Source organism: Jaculus jaculus, chromosome 9 (genome assembly GCF_020740685.1).
Source record: "Jaculus jaculus isolate mJacJac1 chromosome 9, mJacJac1.mat.Y.cur, whole genome shotgun sequence".
NCBI classification, from domain to species: Eukaryota; Metazoa; Chordata; class Mammalia; order Rodentia; family Dipodidae; genus Jaculus; species Jaculus jaculus.
In genome coordinates this window covers 122,792,386-122,814,680 of record NC_059110.1, presented here as the reverse complement: position 1 = coordinate 122,814,680, position 22,295 = coordinate 122,792,386, and the positions used below count along the sequence as shown (strand labels likewise).

General features: G+C 53.9%; 2 protein-coding genes across 4 annotated transcripts in view; both read right to left on the bottom strand.

The window, feature by feature from the left end:
• Positions 1-11,645: 11,645 nt before the first annotated feature.
• Foxj1 (forkhead box J1) lies at positions 11,646-15,522 on the bottom strand. Its single transcript, XM_004655209.2, has 2 exons — positions 14,970-15,522; positions 11,646-13,358 (listed from the first exon to the last, which is right to left on the bottom strand). The coding sequence occupies exons 1-2, from the start codon at positions 15,465-15,467 to the stop codon at positions 12,591-12,593; spliced, it is 1,266 nt and encodes a 421-aa protein (XP_004655266.1). The 5' UTR covers positions 15,468-15,522; the 3' UTR covers positions 11,646-12,590.
• A 1,766-nt stretch (positions 15,523-17,288) lies between these two features.
• Positions 17,289-22,295, bottom strand: part of Rnf157 (ring finger protein 157) — a 92,532-nt gene continuing 87,525 nt past the window's right edge. For 2 of the 3 annotated variants that reach the window (XM_045158441.1, XM_045158442.1), the window contains 2 exons: positions 22,075-22,115; positions 19,877-20,009 (listed from right to left, as the gene is read on the bottom strand). In XM_045158441.1, the coding sequence (XP_045014376.1) occupies positions 22,075-22,115 (41 nt within the window). In that variant the 3' untranslated portion in view covers positions 19,877-20,009. Of the gene's footprint in view, positions 20,010-22,074; positions 22,116-22,295 lie in introns of all 3 variants that reach the window. The other variant, XM_045158440.1, reaches the window with a different exon arrangement.

The following is a 22,295-nucleotide window of genomic DNA, read 5'->3' as shown; positions in this document are numbered from 1 at the left end:
AAATAAAAGGAAACAAGGATTGTCTGAACAGCAAAGTGTTTGGGGCGGAGGACCTATGGGGAGGGCAAGTGGCTTTTTCATTTTTATTCCAAACGTGTTCATTTGTTTGGGGGGCACGCACGTGCACATCCCAGTGGACAACTCCCAGGGGTCTCTGCCCCACGGCTTCGAGATGGGGTCTCTTGCTTCTGCAGACCAACTTCAGAGGGCTGGCTCTCAAGCTTCCTTTGCGTTCTCCTGGCTCTGCCCCCCGTTGTAGGCTTTGGGGTCACACATGTGTGTGTCATTGGCATCTGGTTTTACATGGGTGCAGAGGAATTGAAACTGGACTAGCAGGCTCTGCAAGCCAAGTGCCTGTAACTGCTAAGCCATCTCCCCAGCCCCCGCCTTTTTTTTGAGGTAGGGTCTCGCTCTAGTGTAGGCTGACTTGGAAGTCACTACGTAGTCTCAGGGTGGCCTTGAACTCCCAGCAGTCCTCCTACCTCTGCCTCCCAAGTGCTGAGAATAAAGCCATGCGCCACCACATCCAGCTTTATGTGTTTTGGGCTTCAAACTCTCAGCAATCCTCCTGCTGCCGTCTCTCCTCCAAGGACTGAAACTGCAGGTAGGGGTGAGCCACCATGCCTGCCTTGTAACATTTATGCACATGGACATACAAAATCTTGTTTTTTAAAAATATTTTATTTATTTGAGAGAGAGAAGGAAGGAGGCAAATAGAGAAAAAGAGAGAATGGGCACACCAGGGCCTCAGGCCACTGCAACTGAACTCCAGACGCATGCACCCCCCTTGTGCATCTGGCCTTACATGGGTCCTGGGGAATCTAACTGGGGTCCGTAGGCTTGGCAGGTAAGTGCCTTAACCACTAAGCCATTTCCCCAGCTCTTTTATTTTTTTAATTTAATTTATTTATTTGCAAGCAGAGAGACAGACAGAGACAGAGAGAAGGGGCATGCCAGGGTCTTCTGTTGCTGGAAATGAACTCCAGATGCATGTGCGACTTTGTACATCTGGCTTTACATGAGCACTGGGGAATCAAGCCCAGGTTGTCAGGCTTTGCAAGCAAGTGCCTAAACTGCTGAGCCATCTCTCTAGCTCTCCTTCTTCTTCCTCCTCTTCTTCTTCTCTTTCTTCTTCTTCTTCTTCTTTTTGAGGTAGGGTCTCACTATAGCCTAGGTTGACCTGGAATTCTCTATATAATCTCAAGGTGGCTTCGAACTCACAGCAGTCCTCCTACCTCTGCCTCCTGAGTGCTGGGATTAAAGGGATGCTCCACCACACCGGGCTTTTATTTATTTTTAAAAAATATGTGTTAAATATTTTTATTTATTTGAGAGAGAGACAGAGAGCACATGAGTACGGGCGCACCAGAGCCTTCTGCCACTGCAAATGCATCACTTTGCGCATCTGGCTTTACATGTGTACTGGGGAGTTGAACTTGGGCCCGGCAGGCTTTGCAAAGTTTTTAACTGCTGGGCCATCTCTCCAGCTCCCTTAAGACAGATTTCTAATTCAAATGCAGATAACCATATGACTACTTCCTTTCATTTAAAAATTGAAAAGATTTGAAGGGCTAGGGATGTAGCTTAGCAGTTACTTGCCTGGCGTGTGTGAATAAAATAAACCTGATCTCGGCCAGGCCAGAGAACACTCAGGACTTCCCATCCGAAAAGGCTTCCCTTAGGCCTGTTCCCTCTAGAGCCATTGTAGCCTATGGCCTGACCATCTCCTTTCTTCCATGTTTGGAGTTCTGAGTTCAGGGCTTATTTTCAGAAAGTAACCCCCCCCCCCCACCGCCAGACCCCCAACCCAATCTCTGTGCTAAGTAAGGAACTTCCGGAGCAGAGCAGAGCTAGCTTCCTGTGGCCCCATTCTGGCAGTTTGGTGACTTCCTGAGGGTGACAATAGCGGTGAAGGCACTGCTGGAACAGGTGCCCCGGGACTGTGACGCTCCCGCATACAATCCCAGCACCTCAACTGCTGGGTTCCCCTTCTCCCCCTCTGTTGAGCCCCTTAACTCTGGTCCCCTGCCTGAGACTGGCCCTGCTAGGAGACTCAACCCTCACTCTCTGCCGTCCTCCCTGGGCCTTTAGCTCTGCTTGTCACTATTGCGGTCCCAGTGACTTGTCCTTGAGTTTCTGGAATCCAGTGATGGATTTTAGATGACTTATCTCAATACTCTGCAACGGTGCCCCATAAAGCCCACCAAAGCCAGCATTGCCTCCTCCCCTGCCGCCCCGAATTGGCTCCATCTCCCCTACTGTCCATAAGATAGTTCATTTCCAAGTTCAACAAGCATCTTCAAGCTCCCGTACTTCTCTGGGCTGCATCTTCCCAAGTCCTGCAGAAGGTCACTTTGAGGAGACATCCATTGGGAGGGGTCTGGATGGAAGCAGAGCAAGCTCGAGTGGAGGAAAATCAGTCACCTATGGTGCACTGCCAGCTCTGGGCTCACACTGCCCCAGAGTCTGGGATGACCCACAGACGTCACATTCTGTCCAGGATGAGTGTGCTCAGTCTGCTCTGGGGCTGCCCCGTGTGCGGCTGGGTGTCCTGGAGCCCTCCATCTGCCCGCCACTCTACCCAGCCCACACATCAGTTCCTAAGCTCTTCCTGCAGTAGAGAGGAGCCTTCGAGCTTTGAACACTTGGGCAGGAGTGGACATAGCTCTCTTGTTAACTCATGCCTTTCTGGGTTAACTAGGGGCCTGTCTTTGGTTAATTCTCCTCTCTCCTGCTTGGAGTATTTCCAGCCAGGATCTTCTCAGTGCTTCATTCCCTCCAATAAAACCCACATGTGAAAGCCAGATGTGGTGGCGCATGCCTTTAATCCCAGCACTCTGGAGGCAGATGTAGGAGGATCGCTGGGTGTTCAAGGCCAACCTGAGACTACATAGTGAATTCAAGGTCAGACCAGGCTACAGGGAGACCTTACCTCGAAAAACCAAAACCAACTAAACAAACAAAACCCCACAAATGAACTAGGAAGCTGGAGGGATCTGGATAGGGTGTTGGGGGGAACAGAGTGGCCCCCCTCTTTCCCCTCCTTCCATCCTTCTCCAGCTACCCAAGCAGTTTTGATCAAGCAGGTCTCTTTTTTATTTTTATTTTTGTATGTTTTTATTTATTTATTTGAGAGCAACAGACAGAGAAAGAAAGAGGCAGATAGTAAGTGAGAGAGAGAATGGGTGCGCCAGGGCCTCCAGCCACTGCAAAGGAACTCCAGATGCGTGTACCCCCTTGTGCATCTGGCTAACGTGGGGCCTGGGGAATTGAGCCTCGAACTGGGATCCTTAGGCTACACAGGCAAGTGCTTAACCAATAAGCCATTTCTCCAGCCCTCTTTTTTTTTTTATTACTTTTTTTTATGAGGTAGGGTCTCTCTCTAGCCCAGGCTGACCTGGAATTCATTCTGTATTCTCTCAAGGTGGCTTCAAGCTCACAGGAATCCTCCTATCTCTGCCTCCCAAGTGCTAGGATTAAAGGTGTGCACCACCGTCCAGCCTTTTGTATTTTTAAAAAATTTTTATAATTAACAACTTCCATGATTGTAAACAATATCCCATGATAATTCCCTCCCTCCCCTCACTTTTCCTTTCCCCTTTGAAACTCCACTCTCCATCATATCCCTTCCCCCTCTCAATCAGTCTCTCTTTTATTTTGATGTCATGATCTTTTCCTCCTCTTATGATGGTCTTGATGGTCTTGTGTAGGTAGTGTCAGGCACTGTGAGGTCATGGATATCCAGGCCATTTTGTGTCTGGAGGAGCTTTTTTTTTTTTGGTTTGTCGTGGTAGGGTCTTACTCTAGCCCAGGCTGACCTGGAATTCACTCTGTAGTCTCAGGGTGGCCTTGAACTCACAGTGATCCACCTACCTCTGCCTCCCAAGTGCTGGGATTAAAGGTGTGAGCCACCAGGCCTGGCTCCTTTTTTTTTTGTTTTTTTTTTTTTTTTGATATAGGGTCTCATGTACCCAGGCTGGCCTCATTTCATTATGTAATCAAGGGTGACTCTAAACTTCTGATCTTCTGGCCTCCATCTGAGTTCTGAGATTGCAGGTATATATCATTATGTCCAGTTTAAAAAATAATTTTAAAAAAGTGAATGTGTGCGCGCACAAGCGCATGCACATTAGAGTCTCTTGTCACTGCAACCAGAATGCCAGATGCTTACACAGGTTTTTTAAAATATTTTTCTTTATTTTTATTTATTTGAGAGTGACAGAGAGAGAGAGAATGGGCGCGCCAGGGCTTTCAGCCACCTTGCACCAGTTTTTACATCTGGCTTTTACATCTGGTGGCTGAGAAAATGAACCGGGCCAGCATGTTTTACAAACAAGTGCCTTTAACCACTCAGCCATTGCACCAGACCCTAAACGTACTGGGGCTGGAGGGATGGCTTAATGATTAAGGCATTTGCCTGCAAAGTCAAAGGACACAGGTTCGACTTCCCAGTGCCCACATAAAGCCGTATGCACAATGTGGCACATGCATCTGGGATTTGTTTAGGAGGCCCTGGTATTCCTGTTCTCTCTCTCTCTCTGCTTCTTTCTCTCAAATAAATAAATAAAATTAAAAAATTAAACTTATTGATGTCATACATATGCACAATGTACCCTTATCATAATCTCCTCCCATACTATGTCCGGTTTTTAATATATTTTTATTTATTTATTTGAGAGAGAGAAAGAGGCAGAGAGAGAGAGGGAGAATGGGCATACCAGGGCATCCAGCCACTGCAGACAAACTCCAGATGCATGTGCCTCATTGTGCATCTGGCTTACGTGGGTCCTGGAGAACTGAACCAGGATCCTTTGGCTTTGCAGGCAAACGCCTTAACCACTGAGCCTTCTCTCCAGCCCCCACATCCGACTTTATATGGTGCTGGAGATGAACCCAAGGTTTTGTGCATGCTCAACAAGCACTTCAGCAGCTGAGCTACCACTCCAGCCCCACCAGGGCTGATCTTTAGCTAAATGTCAAGTGCTGGGGTCCTGACATTCCTCATGGGTCTCCCCTGCCTTTACTGTAAGATGCCGGCCCCATGGGAGTAGCCACTGGGGTCACAGGACTATCAGGCCCAAGAGCTTCAAGGCCCTGCGCTGTCCTGTGCCCAGTGGCATGGGGATGTAAACAAGGACAGCTGAGCTGGTCACAGCTCTGTCCTGGTGACCTTGTGGCTGGGATACAGTGGGTGAAAGGCCTTCTCGTTGATTGTGGCTTTGGATGGACTCGTGAAGAGCTGGAGGGACCCCGAAAGCTAGTTTTCTCACACCAGCCCTGCTCTGTGCTCTCCCATGGCTTCCACTTCCTCTCAGGATGGTTGGGACCTAACTACCCCCAGAAGAATGAAGACCCCAAGAGAGCAGGTGGAATGAAAGCCTCCCTCTATCCCTACCTCCCAAGATCCTTTCTCCCTCCCTCTTCACCTGGTTCAGCTCTTCCACGGGCATAGCCTGGGCAGGCAGGGCAGCTTCCGTCAGCCCCCAAGGCCTCCACAGAGGAATCCAAATCGACAGGGTCGACAAATGGGCCTCTTCCTTGCTTCCTCAGCAGGTCAGCAGGGGATTTGCCTCTAAGTTCTTTTTGAGCTTGGAATGCCCCTTACACCAGCTTCTGCGCACCCTTGGGTCAAGCCACAATACCTGGGGTTTTAGGAAGATCCTTAGCCCTGAGAACAACTTGGTGTTGATTGCTGAGAGCACTTTGCCAAGGCTACTGTGTTGTTTTCATTCCTTTATTGATCCGTCAGCCAACCATCCATCCATCCATCCATCCATCCATCCATCCATCCATCCATCCATGCATCCAATCCATTGATGCATTCAGCAAATACTCAACACGACTGGCCATTGTATTTGATGCTTCTGATGTGAGACTGATCACTCAGGCAGGAATGTTCCTGCCTTCCCTGTGTCACCCTGCCCAGCTCAGCCCAGATCCCATTCACTTAGAGCAAGTTAGAGGGAACCCTGACATCATGTGGGCCCCCATGGGGCAGACAGCGGCTGGGTAGTCTGGGAAGCATGCTCACCGACTTGGGTGTCTGGGTGAGGGGAGAACATTTGCCAGCTTCCCAGCCTTAGCTTCATTCCTTGGGCACAGTCATGCTGAAAGGCTGATGGTAGCTTGGGCTTCAAAAGGCCCTGGATCACTGGAGAGGTGGCTTAGTGGTTAAGGCGCTTGCCTGCAAAGCCTAAGGACCCATGTTTGACTCTCCAGGTCCTGTGTAAGCCAGATGTACAAAGGTGAGGCAAGTCCACTAGGCTTGCACATGCCCACTAGGTGGTGCAAGTACCTGGAGTTTGATTGCAATGGCTGAGGCCCTGGTGTACCAATTCTCTCTTTCTGTCTCTTTCTCTCTTTAAAAAAAAAAAAAAGGGAGGCTGTGGGTGGGAGGTGGGGGCATGGGCTGGTTGGGTTGATGGAGGTAGAAGTCCTCTTCAATTCCTGGGAAGCTCATTTTCCTGAGAACTCGGTGGAGCAGATTTCTTCCCGGGAGGTGGGGATCTGGAGCTCAGTCCTCAGGTTCCCTCACAGGGGTGATATGGTTCAAAGGACAGGTGGAGCCCCATCAGTTAGGCTTCAGGGGAGCTGGAGGGGCAGCAGAGAGACCCTGAGGCCTGTTATCCCCCTTTGGTTACTGCATGCAGCCACCCCACCTGTCCTTGCCTAGCCAAGGAAGTCTGGTTGGCTTCTGGGGGTGGTGTCCTTCCAAGTGTCCCTGCCTGTTCCTGACGCACACCGGGAATGCTCAGGCCCCAGCTTGCCCAGGTGCCTCTGATTTGTCCCACTAGGAAAGGGCAGAGGGGGAAGGACCCATGTGCCCTGCAAGGAAATTGACCCCACCCCCACGCCCCCCGGGGCTTCATTTCACTAATCTCATCTCCTGTTGGGGAACTGCACAGGCTAGTCACACAGGCCAGCATGGTGGCCTCCCAAAGACCCCTCCTTGCCCAACACCTTTGCCTGTGTCACCTGCATTTTCTTCCTCTTCCTCCTCCCCACACAAGACTGTGTCAGCAGGACCTGGGCTGCCGTCCCATCCCATTGTTAACAGTGCCCTACTTCCCCACCCAAAAGGACAGGTTCAGGCCTGCCCAAGGGCCAGCCGACTACCCCCTGCTGAAGTCCAAATACACCTGCTCACCTTTGGGTCTCAGCCCAGGATGGAGCGGCACCTGACTCCTGACCAACCCCACTTCCTTCCCACCCTCCAGCGGGTCCCAATGGGGTGTCTGTGTACTGCTGGGGTGCGGAGCAGGGGAGGGGTGACACTGAACCTCAGATCTTGCTCAACTCTGCAGGGGGCCTGGTCACTTTGCTCCAGGACAGCATGATGAAAGAGCAAGGGGAATCCGTGGGGGACTTTCAGACAAGAGTCCCTGAGCCCTGAGGTGGCTTGTCCTGTGGAACAGAAAGTACTGTGGGTCAAGATGGGGGGCCTCTAAGTTCCAAGCTGTGGTCTTTCTTGACCCCTCCTGCTGTTACATTCCTGCCTGTGGGGGTGCACGGGGGAGGGAGGGAGGCACGAGGTTTGGTTCCTGGCTTTAGGAAAGGACTTCTCCCAACACTTGAGAGTCAAGTGGTTCAGGGCTGGTTGTGTACAACCTGGAAGTTTACAAAGCTGAGCCCAGTGGGACAGGCCTGTGACCTCAGCTACTTGGGGAGTTGGGACAGGAGGTTGAAAGTTTTAGGTCTTTCTGGGCTACATAAGGAGTTCAAGGCCAGACGAAGAAACTTTGTGAGATGCTGTCTCAAAATAAAAAAATTGGAGCCTGGCACCGTGGATACATGGCTTTTATCCCAGCACTCGGGAGGCAGAGGTCGGATCACTGTGAGTTCAAGGCCAGCCTGGGTTGGAGCAAGATCCTACCTCAAAAAACAAAGAAATAATAATAATAATAAGCAAAACAAAACAAAAAATGACAGGGCATGGTGGCGCATGCCTTTAATCCCAGAACTCAGGTGGCTGAGGTAGGAGGATAGCCATGAGTTCAAAGCCACCCTGAGACTACATAGTGAATTCCAAGTCAGCCTGGGCTAGAGTGAAATCTTACCTTGGAAAAGAAAAAGAAAAGGGGGGGGGTGGGAGGGTTGGGGGACTGTAGAGATGGCTCAGCTGTTGCCTATAAACAGGAGTTCAATTCCCTAGTGCCCACATAAAGCCAAATGCACAAAGTTGCACATGCATCTGGAGTTTGTTTGCAGCAGCTAGAGGCCCTGGCATGCCCATTCTCTCTCTCTCTCTGCTTCCAAATAAATGAATAAGCTGGGTGAGATGGTGTATGCCTTTAGTCCCAGCACTTGAGAGGCAGAGATAGGAGGATCACTGTGAGTTCTAGACTACATAGTGAATTCCAGGTTGGCCTGGGCTAGAGTGAGACCCTACCTCAAAAAAACAAAAATAAATAAATAAAAAAAAAATAGGGTTGGGGAGATAGCTCAGTGGTTAACAGTACTTGCTGCCCTAGCCTGATGAATGGAGTTTGAGGCCCCAGGACCCATATAAAGCCAGATGCAAGTAGCCCATGAGGCTGTAATCCAAATGCTCCTTCAGCAGTGAGAGGTGGAGGTAGGAGGATTCCAAAGCTCACAGGCCTGCCAGTGAAGTGCTTGCAGTGTGGTGGCATGTCTGCTTGAAACCCTGTCTCAAGCAAGGAGGAAGATGAAGAGCGACTCAGCGATATCCTTCTCTGACCGTCACACTACTGCTATGGCACAGGCGTGCCCACATGTGCACATACACACACCAAAAAATAAACAAAGCAGATAGGCTGGGGAGATGGCTCACTGGTTAAAGGCACTAGCTTGAAAGACTTACAACCCAGGTTCTCTTCCCCAGCACTCACCTGACGCCAGAGGCACAAAGTGCTACACTGCATCTGGAGTTCACTTGCAGAGTCAAGTGGCCCTGGCACATCCTTTCTTTCTTGTTTTATTTTTTTGTTTTGTTTTATTTTATTTTTTTTGGTTTTTTGAGATAGGGTCTCACTCTAGCCCAGGCTGACCTGGAATTCACTCTGTAGTCTCAGGGTGGCCTTGAACTCCAGGCAATCCTTCTACCTCTGCCTCCCAAGTGCTGGGATTAAAGGTGTGCACTACCATGCCTGGCTTTTTCTTCTCCTTCTTCTTTTTTTTTTTTTCACTCTATCTCCCTGCAAATAAACAAATATGTTTAAAAAGAGGCAGTGGGGCTGGAGAGATGGCTTAGAGGTTAAGCGCTTGCCTGTGAAGCCTAAGGACCCCAGTTTGAGGCTCAATTCTCCAGGACCCACGTTAGCCAGATGCACAAGGGGGCGCACGCATCTGGAGTTTGTTTGCAGTGGCTGGAGGCCCTGGCGCTCCCATTCTCTCTCTCTGTCCCCCTCTTTCTCTTTCTGCCTGCTGCTCTCAAATAAATAAATAAAAATAAACAAAATTTAAAAAAAAAGAAAAAAAAATGCAGGCAATGAACCTGTCTTAGAAAAGGCTGCAGAGCAGAGTAGTGAAGGAGCTGAACTTGACTCACATTTCCCTCAACCCTCACTGCAAACCCATTGCACCTTGGAAGTATTTGGGGGACTTAAAAAAATTATATATATATATGTACACACACACACACACACACACACACACACACACACACACATACTCGAGTGAACTGGGAAGATGGCTCAGTGGTGAAATGTGCTTGCAAAGATGCTGGTCTAATTAGTCCAGGGTGCATCCTGGGCATTGAGATTTTCAGGAATTCTGGGTGCTTATCAAGTCCAGCCAAGGGCACTTCTTGCCCTGCTCTGCTTCTCTGGCCTTGTCCTATCTAGGGGCCAGGTCTGCCTGTCCCTGACAATGTCCTACTTCTTCCCAGCATAGGCCTGGGGCAGGCAGTGACACGCCCACTGTCAGTTGAGGGTGTACCCACTTTGGCCAGGGCTGGAGGCTGGTCTTGGGGGTGAAGGCTGAAGCCTGCTTTGTTCTTCTAATACTGTGGTCTGTGTAGAGGAAGGGGGTGGGGCAGGTGATGGGAAGAGAGAGGGAGGGGAGGGAGGGGAGGCTCAGCTGGCGCAGCCCCTTCTGTGAAGGGAAGGCGCCGGCCTCTGGGCTCAATATGGCCCTGAACCAGCCTGCCCTGCACTGTGTGAGTGCCCTTCTGGAATATTTGGAATAATTAGCAAATGAAAGCAGCAAGTTAGCCTGGGGAATGCCAGGTTGGCCCACAGCCAAACTCAAGGACTGAGGAGGGGGGAAAGGGACATGGAGAAAAAGGTGTCCCTGAAGGCTGAGCAGTGCGGGGTTGTACTGTCTGCATATGTTTGTGTGTGTGCACAGATGTGTGAGGTAACTGCTCCTAGGGAGGGTCTGGCACCTGGGTGTGCATGTGGGGCATTGTGGAAGCTCAGTAGGTGTTTCCCAGGCAAACAAACTTAGGGTGAGGGGATTGAAAGTTGTAGTTTCAGTGTCCTTTGTCAAATGCCTGGGTTTTGCCATCAGAATTCTGGTAGTCTGGTCCCTTGCATCGAGGGTGGGGGAGGAGGGTCTGAGTACCTAGGGGTGGCCATTCCCTGCTGGCCTCCTCCTTCCCCATAGCTAGATTGGGCTGGGCCTGGTAAACACACACACACACACACACACACACACACACACACGCAGGGAGAAGTGGGGCCCTGAGGCCGGCGGGGGGCCCTTCTCATCTCACACCCTGTCCCTTTAGGAGAGGACTGAAAGAGGGAGGTTCTGGAAACAGGCCCAGGGATACAGACTGTGGCAGGCGAGCCTGGGCAGGCCCTTATGGTGGGGGATGGCTTGAGCCGGGCCACACTGGCCTTTGTCCCTGGGGTGAGGTGGGGCCAATCTCTTCCCTGTCTCCTGCTCCTCTGGGCGCTATGGGTTCAACTCTCCCATTGCACAGACGGTGGTGCTGAAGGCTCCCCAGAGAGCCACCTCTTAGTCCCTTCCTCCCTGGGAGACACAGGTTGGTGGGAGTTCATCAGGGGTTGTCCCTCTGCAACCTCCCACCACTACCCCCACTGATCTTCTTCCAGGCCATTCTCTACTTGGCACTGAAGAGAAGTGTTTGACCCCTCCTCTCCTTCCAAAAGCAACCACACTGGGTCTTGTCTTCCCAAAGAAAGCTGTGAGGAGGACCGTATTCAAGTAAAAAATAAAAGAAAAAGAAAAACTCTCACTTTTGGTTGAGTACCTTCTCTTGTCAGATGGCAGTGACCTTGAGATGACTCAGAAGGCATCATGGTTGCTGGTAAGAAGTGACAGAGGAGTGCTCAGCACTGCAATATCTCTATCACACCTTCCAAGGCTCAGGGTCCATTGCGGAAGAGGTGGCGGAAAGAATGTAAGAGCCAAAGGAAGGGTAGGACTCCTTAACGTGCTCCCCCAAGACACAAAATGGCCTAGATATCCATGACCTCAGTGCCTGACGCTACCTACACAAGACCATGGTAATAGGAGGAAAAGATCATGACATCAAAATAAAAGAGAGACTGATTGAGAGGAGGAGGGAATATGGTGGAGAATGGAGTTTCAAAGGGGAAAGTGTGGGGGGAGGGTGTAACCATGGGATATTGTTTATAGTCATGGAAGTTGTTATTAAAAATAAGTTAGAGGAAAAAAGCAAGCTGAAAAAAAAACCAAAAAAACTATTTTTATTTTTAAAATTTTTTATTGTAAAGAACTTTCCATGAAAAAGGTTAAATTGCCCCATGTGGAAGATGGATACAGGTCTCAACTCCAGGGGTCTAGGTGGAGCAAGCCCATACCCCCTAAGTGCAGGCAAGGGTGTAGGGCTTCCCTCTTCCTGGTCCCAGGGTTTCCAGCAAGCTGGGTGTCCCTCCCAGTTTAGTCTTAGCTATAGCTACTCTCACTACATTAGTCTGTCGGTCCAAACCCCAAAGGCCCAACTTCCAGTTGCTCTCAGCCTCAAAGACTACAATTTACTGCTTCTCCTACCTCTAACTGTGGGGCCAGAGGGACAGAGAACATCTTGCCCCAACTTGTGCCCCCACCTCGTTTCTGCCTCCCCTCTCTCTGCTCCCTTCCCCCAGCCCATCACCAGCCAGCCACCTTTGGTCCTCCCTAGCCTCTGCTGCCAGGGTCCCCTGGGAGGCTCTGCCGGGAGGAGCCCCCAGGGGGTTAATTTGCTGTCACCTAATTAGCATTTGTGTTGTACCTGGGCACTTTCTCTAGATAGAGACCTGCAGAAGGAGGCGGTGAGGTAAAGCAGAGCTCTGCTGTTGGCCCTTGTTCAGTTCCTCCCTAGCCTGGCTGGGCCCCTCCCGGCCTCATTTCTCACGACGAAGGGCGCTTTTCACCAGGTTCCTGGGGGTGGGGAACACGGAGTAATGAAACACTGTGTGTATACAGGGTGCTGATGATGAAGAGGCGGCGATTCTGGTCCTAGGCACTCAGTTCTCAGCCTTCTGGGCTCAAATGTGAGGACGTCCCAGGTTGGCAGCAGTGCTGCCTTGTGAAGCCAGCCTTGGGGGCACTGGCCCAGGCTCTGCCTGGGTACTGGGGGGTGTCCACGGGCCTATCTCAGGGGGCAGTTCTGGGCCCTGACTTGGGCACTGTCCAGAGGTGGGGTGGGGCCTGGTCTCTTACAAGAAGGCACCCACGCTGGCCCAGTCCTGCAGGTCAGCAGCCAGGGTGGCGTCCCCTGCCTCAAAGAGAGGTTCTGGGGGTAGGCAGCCAGCGCCACTCTCGTCCCAGGGGTGCTGCAGGAAAGATGTGGCCAGGAAGGTCTCATCGAAGTCCAGGCTGTCTGCAGCCTGCTCCACTGGAGGTCCCCAGGTAGCAGGGCAGTCGATGTGGCGGCCGTGGACGGTGAGGTCCACATCTCCGTGAGACATGGGGCTCAGCGGGGGGCTCAGCTCCAGGGCCTCCAGTGTGCTCAGCTCCCCACCCAGCGTGCCAGCCTCGAAGATAGCCTCCCAGTCAAAGTTGCCTTTCAGGGGTTCCAGCTCTCCCTGCTCCTCCTGGGTCAGCAACAATGTGTTAGGTGGCCGCAGGACCTTGGCCACCCGCTTGGGCAGCGGCTGCTTGCGCTTGTGCCCCAGCCTGCCCTCTCCTGTGCCCCAGCCAGCCTCCCCAGTGGCCTCCTCAAACTCCCGCAGCAGCTGCTGGGCCTCCGTGTTCACGGTCAGCGGCCCGCCCCAGGGGGCGGCACTGGGCTCCTGCGAGGCCTGGCGGGCAAAGGCTGGGTGGATGTGGACCGGGGGCAAGCGCCGCTTCTTGAAGGCCCCGCTGAGCAGCCGCTCCGCGTACTGAGGGTCGATGCGCCAGAAGCCCCCCTTGCCTGGCTCATCCTTCTCCCGAGGCACTTTGATGAAGCACTTGTTCAGGGACAGGTTGTGGCGGATGGAATTCTAGGCACGGGCAGAGAACAAGAGAAAAGGAGCAGGCAGGTCAGGACAGCAGTGGACGGGCACCCAGAGCTCCCGCTCACCACGTCCCCTGTATTTTCTCCGAAGCGGGAGGGGAGGGGAGGACTGACTCTGGGACACCAGCCACGGGGCACCAGAAGCGCAGAGTGCGCGCGGGGAGATGGGGAGGGGGAGAGCTTTTGTTCTCTGTTGCTGGGATATCTGCCTGCTCAGTCATCCGAGCTCTGAGCCACAGGGTGGCTCTCAGTGCCACCCCTGACGGACTCCCTCCTCTGCTTATTCTGCCGCTTGCACGCCCTGGCCAAAGCCCTTAGCTCCCCCAGGGCCTGGACTCCCTCCTGGCTGGCTCTCTCTGTTTGTGAAGTGAGTGCGGGAGTGGGTCAGGGGAGGGGGCTGGGTGACCAAGGAGGGAGGGAGTGTGTGTGTGTGTGTGTGTGTGTGTGTGTGTGTGTGTATGTGTGTGTGTGTGGTGATGGTGGTGGTAGTGAGATTTTGTACTCCTTGTTTATTGAGCCGGCTGCTGGCCTAGGCCTTCACACCCCCCCCACCACCACCACAGTTCTTTCCTCCCATCCCAGGCTCAGTTGATTATTATCCAGCCAAGAGCATAGGGCTCATTCTTGAGGCCTGGACTGCACAAGCTGGGGAAGAGGTGGGGTCTTCTGCTGAAGGGGCAGGGCATCTGGGTAGAGTGGGCAACCTTAGGCTTCTGTCTCTAAGTCCTGGATCTTCGTGTTTGAAGACTCCGAGAGCAATTATTTACTCATCAAATCTATCCTCCTTTCTTGTCCATTCTTGGGTGCTCAGTTGTGCCCACATCAAGGGTCCAGACTTGGATAGCAGGGAGGGGGTGGGGTAAGTGCCCCACTGGCCTGTTACACTGGGTGTTTATGGGGCAGCTCGGGCCCCTTGGCTGCTCTGCGCCAGGTTCCAGAGACTTGGAACTTAAAGGCAGGGCAGGAGCAGAGCCCCAGTGGAAAGCACTGGGCTCAGGTAATTGTCCCCCCAGGGAGGGTGCCTGGGATGGGGGGGGGGTGGAGCCAAGGCAGGAAACTTAGGGGAGCTGAGGTGCAAGGATGGGTCAGCAGCTCTAGGAAGTCTGTACAGTTCCTCTACCTGCGCAGCTGGTATTCACACCCACAAGCGCTCACCCCTGCCCAACTCAACAAACCAACTGAAAACAAAACAAAAAACAAAACAAAACAGGGTGCCTAGCCTGGCAGAGAGGCTGCCTGGTTCCATTTGTGAATCCAATCCTGCAAAGTGCCTTGGAGCAGGATAGCATCTAGGAATTGTAGGACTTGGGTCAAGAATGTGCCCACGGCCCGCCAACTCTCCCAGGAGATGACACTGAGTCTGCTGGATAAATAAACCCATCCTGTCCTCCAACCTCCACGTCGGCACCCCTTAAAAGCTCTCTGCTCCTAGGGACATTCCCTCTTCTCTCTGTCTGGAAACCAGAGGAGTGACAGTTTCAAGAATTTGGCATCTGCGGGCCCATGGGAGCCTTGGCCTTGCAGATCTGGGACGAGCCCAGAGATGAGTCGAAGAAGGGAGTGGGGAGCCAGCGGCCGCAGCTCTTGCCTCCCCTACCTGCCAGGTGGGATCAGCGTGGCGGAAGTAGCAGAAGTTGTCCGTGATCCACTTGTAGATGGCCGACAGGGTGATCTTGGTGGCCTTGCTGGCTTGCATGGCCATGCAGATGAGAGTGGCGTAAGAGTAGGGCGGCTTCACGTGCGGGTTGGTGGCATAGTCCACGTCGTCGGGGGGCGGGGCCTGCAGCCCAGGGGGCGAGCTACGAGACGTGCACGAAGACGTGGGTTTGCCTGGTGTGTGCGGCTGCCCGAGGCAGGCAGGGTCAGCGGCCAGAGGCGACCCGGGAGCCACGGAGCCAGGCACCTGGTGGTAGCCGTGGGGGTCGGTACCCCCGGAGGGCAGGGCGGGAGCCTTGGCGTTGAGAATGGAGAATTCCTGCAGCCACTGAAGGCTGGTCAGGCTGTCATCGAGGGCGTCCGGCTCCTCCAGGCCGCCCTCCGGCCCAGCCTCCTCGGCTGGCCCTGCTCCGGACAGGCGCAGCCAGCTCTCCGCCATGTCTGCGGGGACTGTCCGAGGGGCTTGGTCAGCATGCACGGCGCTGGGGCTGAGCCTGAGCCCGGGTGGCCCGCCGCGCTCGGCCCGCCCGCTGGCACCCGCACCTCGGCTCACACAGTCTCCCGGGTGCGCGTTTCCATCCTGCGACCCCGGGAGGTCGCCGCCTCCGAATGCGACACGAAGGGCCTGCGGGACCACGGCGGGGATGAGCGCTCTGCCCACTCGAGAGGACACGGTGCTCCCGAGGGGGCCCCTCCTCTTCGCATTCGGCCCCCGAATCCTGCCGTGCGAAGGTCTGGGGAACCCCGAACCCTGGCCGGAGCCCACCGCTGGCCCTCTCAACATCTGCCCGCCCCTTGGAGTTTCGCCGGACACAGGAGGTGAAGAAGGGCGGGCGAGCCGGACCATCCCTTCCGCAGAGTGGGAAATTAGGGAACCTCCCCCCAACCCCCTGCACCGCAGCAAGCAGGGTCGGGTCGACCAGTCCGGGAGGACGACCGGGCTGGGGCAGAGGTCGCCCCGGGAAAGGAAGGAGAGAGGACAGAGCGATGCAGGGGCGGGAAGAGACTTCCCCGAAACTCCTGGGCCGTCACTCGCGACTCCCAGCCGTGCTGTCGGGCCGGGGCCGGGGTGGGGGTGGGGGACAGCCTGCTAGGACTCAGCGCTCCCTTCCGGCGGCCCGCACTCCCCCTGGCCCCTTACCTGGCTCAGAGCGCAGCCCGGGCCCGAGGAAGGTTCTGGAAGAAGTTCCTCCCGCCCCCCGCGGCTCTCTGGCCCCAGCTCGAGGGCTCGGCCGCCGGGGCCCCTTATGGCCCCCCCGCCCGACGGACAGCTCTGAGCGCAGGCGGCCCGGGGACCGGCATTAAGTAGCCGCTCGGAAGGCTTCTCCCGCTACCATGGCGACACTCCACCCCTGTAAACAGCTTCCGCGGCTCCCATTGGCCAGTGCGTCTCCAAGGAGACCCCGGGAGCCCGCAGCTCTCTCTGGCGGCAACTCTCTTCCGAACTCCCTCCTTCGGCCGCCCTCTCCCGCGCCCCTACCCGCCACCGCGACCCGGCCTGGTGCATTCCCGCCCGACGGCCCCGCGGCGGGCGGACGGGTCGAGCCGGCGCGCGGCTCCCGCCCGAGGCCCCGGGAACCGCCACTCCCGCCCTCCCCGCCCCCACGTCCGGGTCGAGCTGCTTGGAAGGATCCTGGAGTCCCGAGGCTAAGCCTCAGCCTGGGGGACCTTGCCCTTGACCATGTTTCCTGCGACCTTTCCCTCGCCCCATCCCCGAGGGTCTACCCCGGTGCCTGCAGCCAAGTCTGACTCTCTGATGCCACCTGTCGCTCATATCCGCAAAGGCCATTCCAAAGCCGGTAGGGTAACCCAGCGACTCCGGGTAAGCAGCTACCCCCCACCCCCACCCCAAGTTCCCAGCAGCTGACATTCCAGAGGCAGCAGGCCTTTTCTTCCAAATAGCCCAGGAGCAGAGCGGGTGGACAAAACAAAAAACCCACGGACCTGCCAAATTCTCTTAGCCAGGTCGTTTACCCTGTTAATTTAACTAACCTTTAAGTGACAGGAGCTAAGATCACAGTGGCACTAGGGCACCTGCCTTCCTGGCGTCTCTCCTGTCACCTGCTTTCCTGTCTTTAATTATTGAGGAGCTGCAGTGTCGGAAGTTCTCCGGTTTAAGGTGGCTGCAGAGACAGATTGGCCTTGTGACCAGGCCAGGCAGTCAGTGGCTCCTAACCCAAAAGCATGTCTCCACACCAGATCCTCCCGATGAGCACCTGAGAAACTGGCTGAAACTTTTACAAATGACCCCACGTCGTAGTTAATATCGCTCCTTCCCTTGTAAACAGTTTTATTCGTTTTAAAGAATCATGCAGCGATCCATAAATATTGCATCCTTGATGTCCCCACTGTAGTGTGCCCACAAGTGTACTCCAGGGCGTGAGGGGTACACACATGGCACAAACAGTATACACACGCACACACCAGGTGTGCAGATACTAAAAGAAAGTGAGCAACCAGCATGCCAACACCTGGTGGACAGGATCTAGCTCCCTGGCAGGAAGCTTAGTGTTTGGGTCTGTGCCCAGGAGATGTCCTGGGGGCATAAACTCGGATGGGATGGAACTGGGTAGAAAGCAGAAAGGCTTTGAGAGGAAACCAAGATCACTACAGCACGCCAAGACCGCGGTAGAGTGGAGATCTACTATGGCAAGGAGCCAATGGCCTCTAGCAGTGTACTCTGTACCTTCTAAGGTCCCATACCACTCTGAGCACATGCTGACAAGGGAACAGTCTCCAGGTGATAGACTCGATCAGGAGTGTGGCAGCTGATGTCCTTCACATAAGCTCCTCAGGCCCGTCCCTGTGGCTGCTTCTGCGGGGCAGGGGGGACTGGGCTAGGAGTAGTAAAGGGCTCTCTAACCTAGATGTGTTGGCTGTGGAGTTGAGGCCAACCAAGAGGGCTTAACCCTTCCTCAGGAAGGTGGGAGGGGCACACCATAACAGCTTCTTCTGAGGGGTCCTGGCCACTGTTTACCTGCATCTTCACCTGGCTATTTCCCCCATCCACCCAGGTCACACCACACTGTGAACCCTGCCTACCCACTGCCTACCAGGAGGGAGGAGGTGGGTCTGTGTGCCACCACCCAGGCTAAGGGAAGTCCCCTGCTGCCCACCGCTTCTGGGGCTCATAATTTAAGAAAATCAAGAAGTGGGGTTATTGCTCAACTTATACTGGCTTAAGCCTTAAATATGGCAGGGGCAGTAGAATTCTGGGAAAGGAGAGTGCCAGGTGGGATTTGAACTGGTAGAGTTCACGATGGGATTCAGAGGCTGAACATGGGAATTCAAACTGGGCCCTTGGGTACGTTAGGTAGGACTGTAGAGCCCCCTCCAGCAGGGCTGACATGAGTCACAACCTCCCGTAGTGTGAAAGTTACTACATTGCTGGCTCTGCAGACACGCTGGAGAAGAAAGGCGAGCTGGGCACTGCTCAATGCACCCGGAGCCCCAGGGCTTGGGAGGTGGAAGCAAGAGGATCATGAGGTCAAGGTCATCTTCAGTGACATAGTGAGTCTGACCTAGAACCAAAAATAAAAAAAAAAAAACAAACACACAAAAGAGGGGCAAAGGATCCCCGGGGCACCAGGCTCCTTTGTGGAAAGCTCTTCTAGGGCAAAACTGCAAAGCTTAAGGGGCTCCACTCTTCACCCTCACAAGTTCCTAATTCTGCTTCCCAAGCCCACTGAAAACCACTTCTCAAAGGCTAGCAGGGAGGCATCGACTCAAGAACCATTCAGTATTCACCAAGATGTCAACGATGTGACACTCAACAGTTTCCAGGCCAGCGTGCTGTCAAAGGCTTTGTTTGAATGTTCATGGAGATGGTGTTTCTAAACTGTCAGTCTGCCCATGGGAGGCTCTATCTTCCTATCCAGAGATCTGAAAGGCAGGGTGAGGAGGTCCTTGAGGTGAAGGCCAGCTCTGACACCCTGGCTCCCAGGCCACTGCTGCTGGCCCTAGGCTCCTGCCTGGACTTAACTCAAGGCTTGTCACCACTTCCTTTGGTGCTCTGGGGTACCAGTTTGAGAATCACAGGCCCATGGCTCTCGTAGCTATGGAGATGAGGATAGTTGGGGTTGCCTCCCCCTCACACGGCTGTAGTGGAGATGGAATGTGGTAACACACAACAAGCCCAGCACTTACACGGAGGCCCAGCAATAAACACCCTGCAAGATCACCTTTGGATGGAACCTAGGACCTCCATGACTGCATCTGAGGAGGACAAGGCCTCAGGTTCAGGGCTCTGTCCGCAGGAGACAGGCACATGAGGTGCAGGAGACCAGCTCTGCTACCAGAGGAACTGGCTTTGAACCAACCCTTTGGTCACTACCATCTCCTATCCTTGCGAAAGGAGCTCCTGGTGCTTCAGAAGTCCAGAGTGTAAGATGACCCTACCTTCTCACAGAGCAAATCCCCCAACCACCACAAACTGGAGGTTTCAAATTAGTTATGAGGTACCAGAGACCAAAACTTGTCCATGGGTGTGTGTGACACAGCTGCCAAAACTCTTAAATCTGCCTGGTCTACTCCCAAAGGAGAAAAGGCTAGAAGTGGCCAGCCGCCGGCAATCTGCCCAACCTACCCACTGGGTTCAGTGGGCACTGTCATCTTTGCAAAGGACCTCATGAGTGGTGGCATCAGCCCGTGAGGAGAGGGAGGGCTTCTGATTCTGAGAGGGCAAGGATCACAGTTCTAGGAGACGGGGCTGGCAGAGAGAGGGCTGAACTTCACACCCAGCCATCGAATGAATATAAAGTCCACACGAGTCTTGCTGAGGATGCCCAGGAAGCCAGTGGTCCAGTGAGAATGGAATGCAAGGATAGGAGAAGAGCCCAGGTACGGGGGCAGTGCCCTCAGACAGCCAAAGGACCCCATACACATGGTCTGCTCTCCTCAGGGTCCTCTAGGCTGCCTGATGATAAGCGTCGGCGCTGAGTGTTCCGACGGCTGACCACATTGTCATCAGCCTGCCAGGTACCTGGAGAAGAGAAAATGAAGATTACAGGAGCAGACCTTAGGCCAAGTCCACGCGACAGCTCCAGCAGGGTAGCGCGGGAGTCCACACAGAAGCTGGCAGGATGCATATGACCTGAAACTGCTGTGTGCAAGCCACAGTGTGTGACAGAGCAGGGAGAGGCGGGTGCCGACCTGTGCCAGGGCTGCTCCCACCTACCTCGGCGAGGTCCAGTCACTGCACTGCGACCCAAGGACAGACAGGGGCACCATGAACATTCCTTGTTTGTGAATTTACCCTAAGATACACTTTACATCTTAACAGTTGGGTTCTGGGGTTTGCAAACTGTGTGATGTGGGTGAAGACAAGGAAACTAGACTTAGCCTAGCTTTTTCTCTGGGGAAAGCTGCAGTGAGGGCACAAGTAGGCCTGTCCTTGCCCATAACCTGTGTGTGTGTGGTGAGGGCCGGGGCAGGAAGAGGCTGGCCACGCAGCAGGATGCAAGGACGTACAGCCTTGGCTGGGAGCAAGGGTAATGCCACTTTTCATCTCTTTCTGCACCCCGGCAGTTACTGACACCAACCCAGGAGAGACTGTCCTAGGAGTCCCGGGGTCCCATGGGTGCCATCTATTATCACCCTGTGACCCTGGCTGCCCTGTGCCATCCCCTGCTGCCCTTCTCTGCTTTGTGCTCTGCATCCAATCCACCACTACTGTGCTCATTCCCTTCTGGTTATAGCCACACCTTGTTTGGGTCTCATGCCCAGTTTACATGGTATTGATGGTGTGATCTTGGCAAGTCACTTGATTGTGCCTTGGCTCTCTCTCTCGTGTGTGTGTGTGTGTGTGGTGTGATGTATGTGTGTGTACAGATGCTCACGTGTGGGTATGGAGGCCAGAGGAGAATGTTGGGTGTACTCTTAATGCTCATCTGAGCATTTCTTTTTTTAGAGGTATGGTCTTTCCCTGGAATTCACTATGTAGTCCCAAGCTGGCCTCGAACTCACAGTGAGGGCTGGGGTTAAAGGCATGCAGCACCACACCTGGCATCTGAGCACTTCTAAAGTTCAGGTACCCACTTCAACCTGGAACTTCTGTCAGAAAGCCACAGAAATTATCTGGTCTCTGTCCTCCTATCCCAGGACTGGGGTTACAGACAGGTGACACCACACCCAGATTTTTTATGTGGGTTGTGGGAAGCTGAACATGGCAGTCTCCTGCCTGAGGAGCATTCATGCTTAGGCGGCAAACGCTCCTCAAGGCTCACTGAGCTGTCTCTGCAGCGCTGGGCCTTGGCTTTCTTCTGCGTCAGATGGGGGTGCATCCCTCGGGGGTTTGCAGAGGACTACATGAGGCCTGTGGGAGTGTGCCAGCAGTGAACTTGGAGCCAGCCCCTTCTCCAGCTTGGTTCAGGCCCATCTCAGGCCTTCAGGGCCTTACCACCTCCACCCTTGGGACAAAGCCTCATTTGGGGGTTAGGAAGTGGCTTCTCTCCGAAGGCACCTCCCAGGTGAGGTGTGCTCCCCTGAAGCCTAAGCCTCACTTCCTTTCTCCAAACACCACACAAGGAAAACTGTGGCCCTTTCACTCCTATTAGACAAGCTCCTTTTGCAGGGCCATAGTACACACCCAGAAAGGTGCTGGGCCAGTGCACATGCATGGAGCAAGGACACTGCTTCTCCTGGGAACAAGGCCAGCCGGCTCTATAATGTGATCTGGAGCCACCACACACGTGGCCAGGGTTGGCCTCCGATTCAGCCAGCCCAAGACATAAAGCCCTGTAGTGGCAGAAATGCTAGTGGGCATCACGGGCTTGTTCCTGATGAACGTCTTGCATCCATCCTGAGGCAGTAGTTCCAGTTAGTGGTGGAACTCGGGGAAAGGAGAGGAAGGGAGAAGGTCTCAGGGTCTCTCACACCCCAGTGGCCTGCGGCTGTCACTCCCTGGGAAATTAGTGGAGGGTACTTCTTCCCTCTGAGGGTGGCATTCTGAGTGGTGAGGGGAGGACCAGGCAACATGGTGTATTGAGTTAGGGACCCTAAATAAAATGAGTCTCTTGGTTATTCATATAATTTGGTAGATGTCATACCTATTCCTCAATGTTTATGGGGCAGGATTCCGGAACTGCCGCTGTTCAGTGGGAAAGACCAAAAGCAAATGGTAAACAAGAGAGAAGACACACACACACACACACACACCAGCCACCAACACCATGTCGCCACCACCACAACCACTGCTGCCAGTGAGCCGTGAGATGCTGAGGCCCAGGAGGGCTGTCCTCACTAAATGCACTGGTCCTGGTCCAAAACC

What these genes read in the sequence shown, in the direction of transcription:
- Foxj1 (XM_004655209.2), bottom strand. Translation starts at nt 15,467, where the DNA reads ATGGCGGAGAGCTGGCTGCGCCTGTCCGGAGCAGGGCCAGCCGAGGAG. An exon ending in ACGCTGATCCCACCTGGCAG is followed by an intron (nt 13,359 to 14,969) that starts GTAGGGGAGGCA and finishes GCCCGTGCCTAG; the next exon opens with AATTCCATCCGCCACAACCT.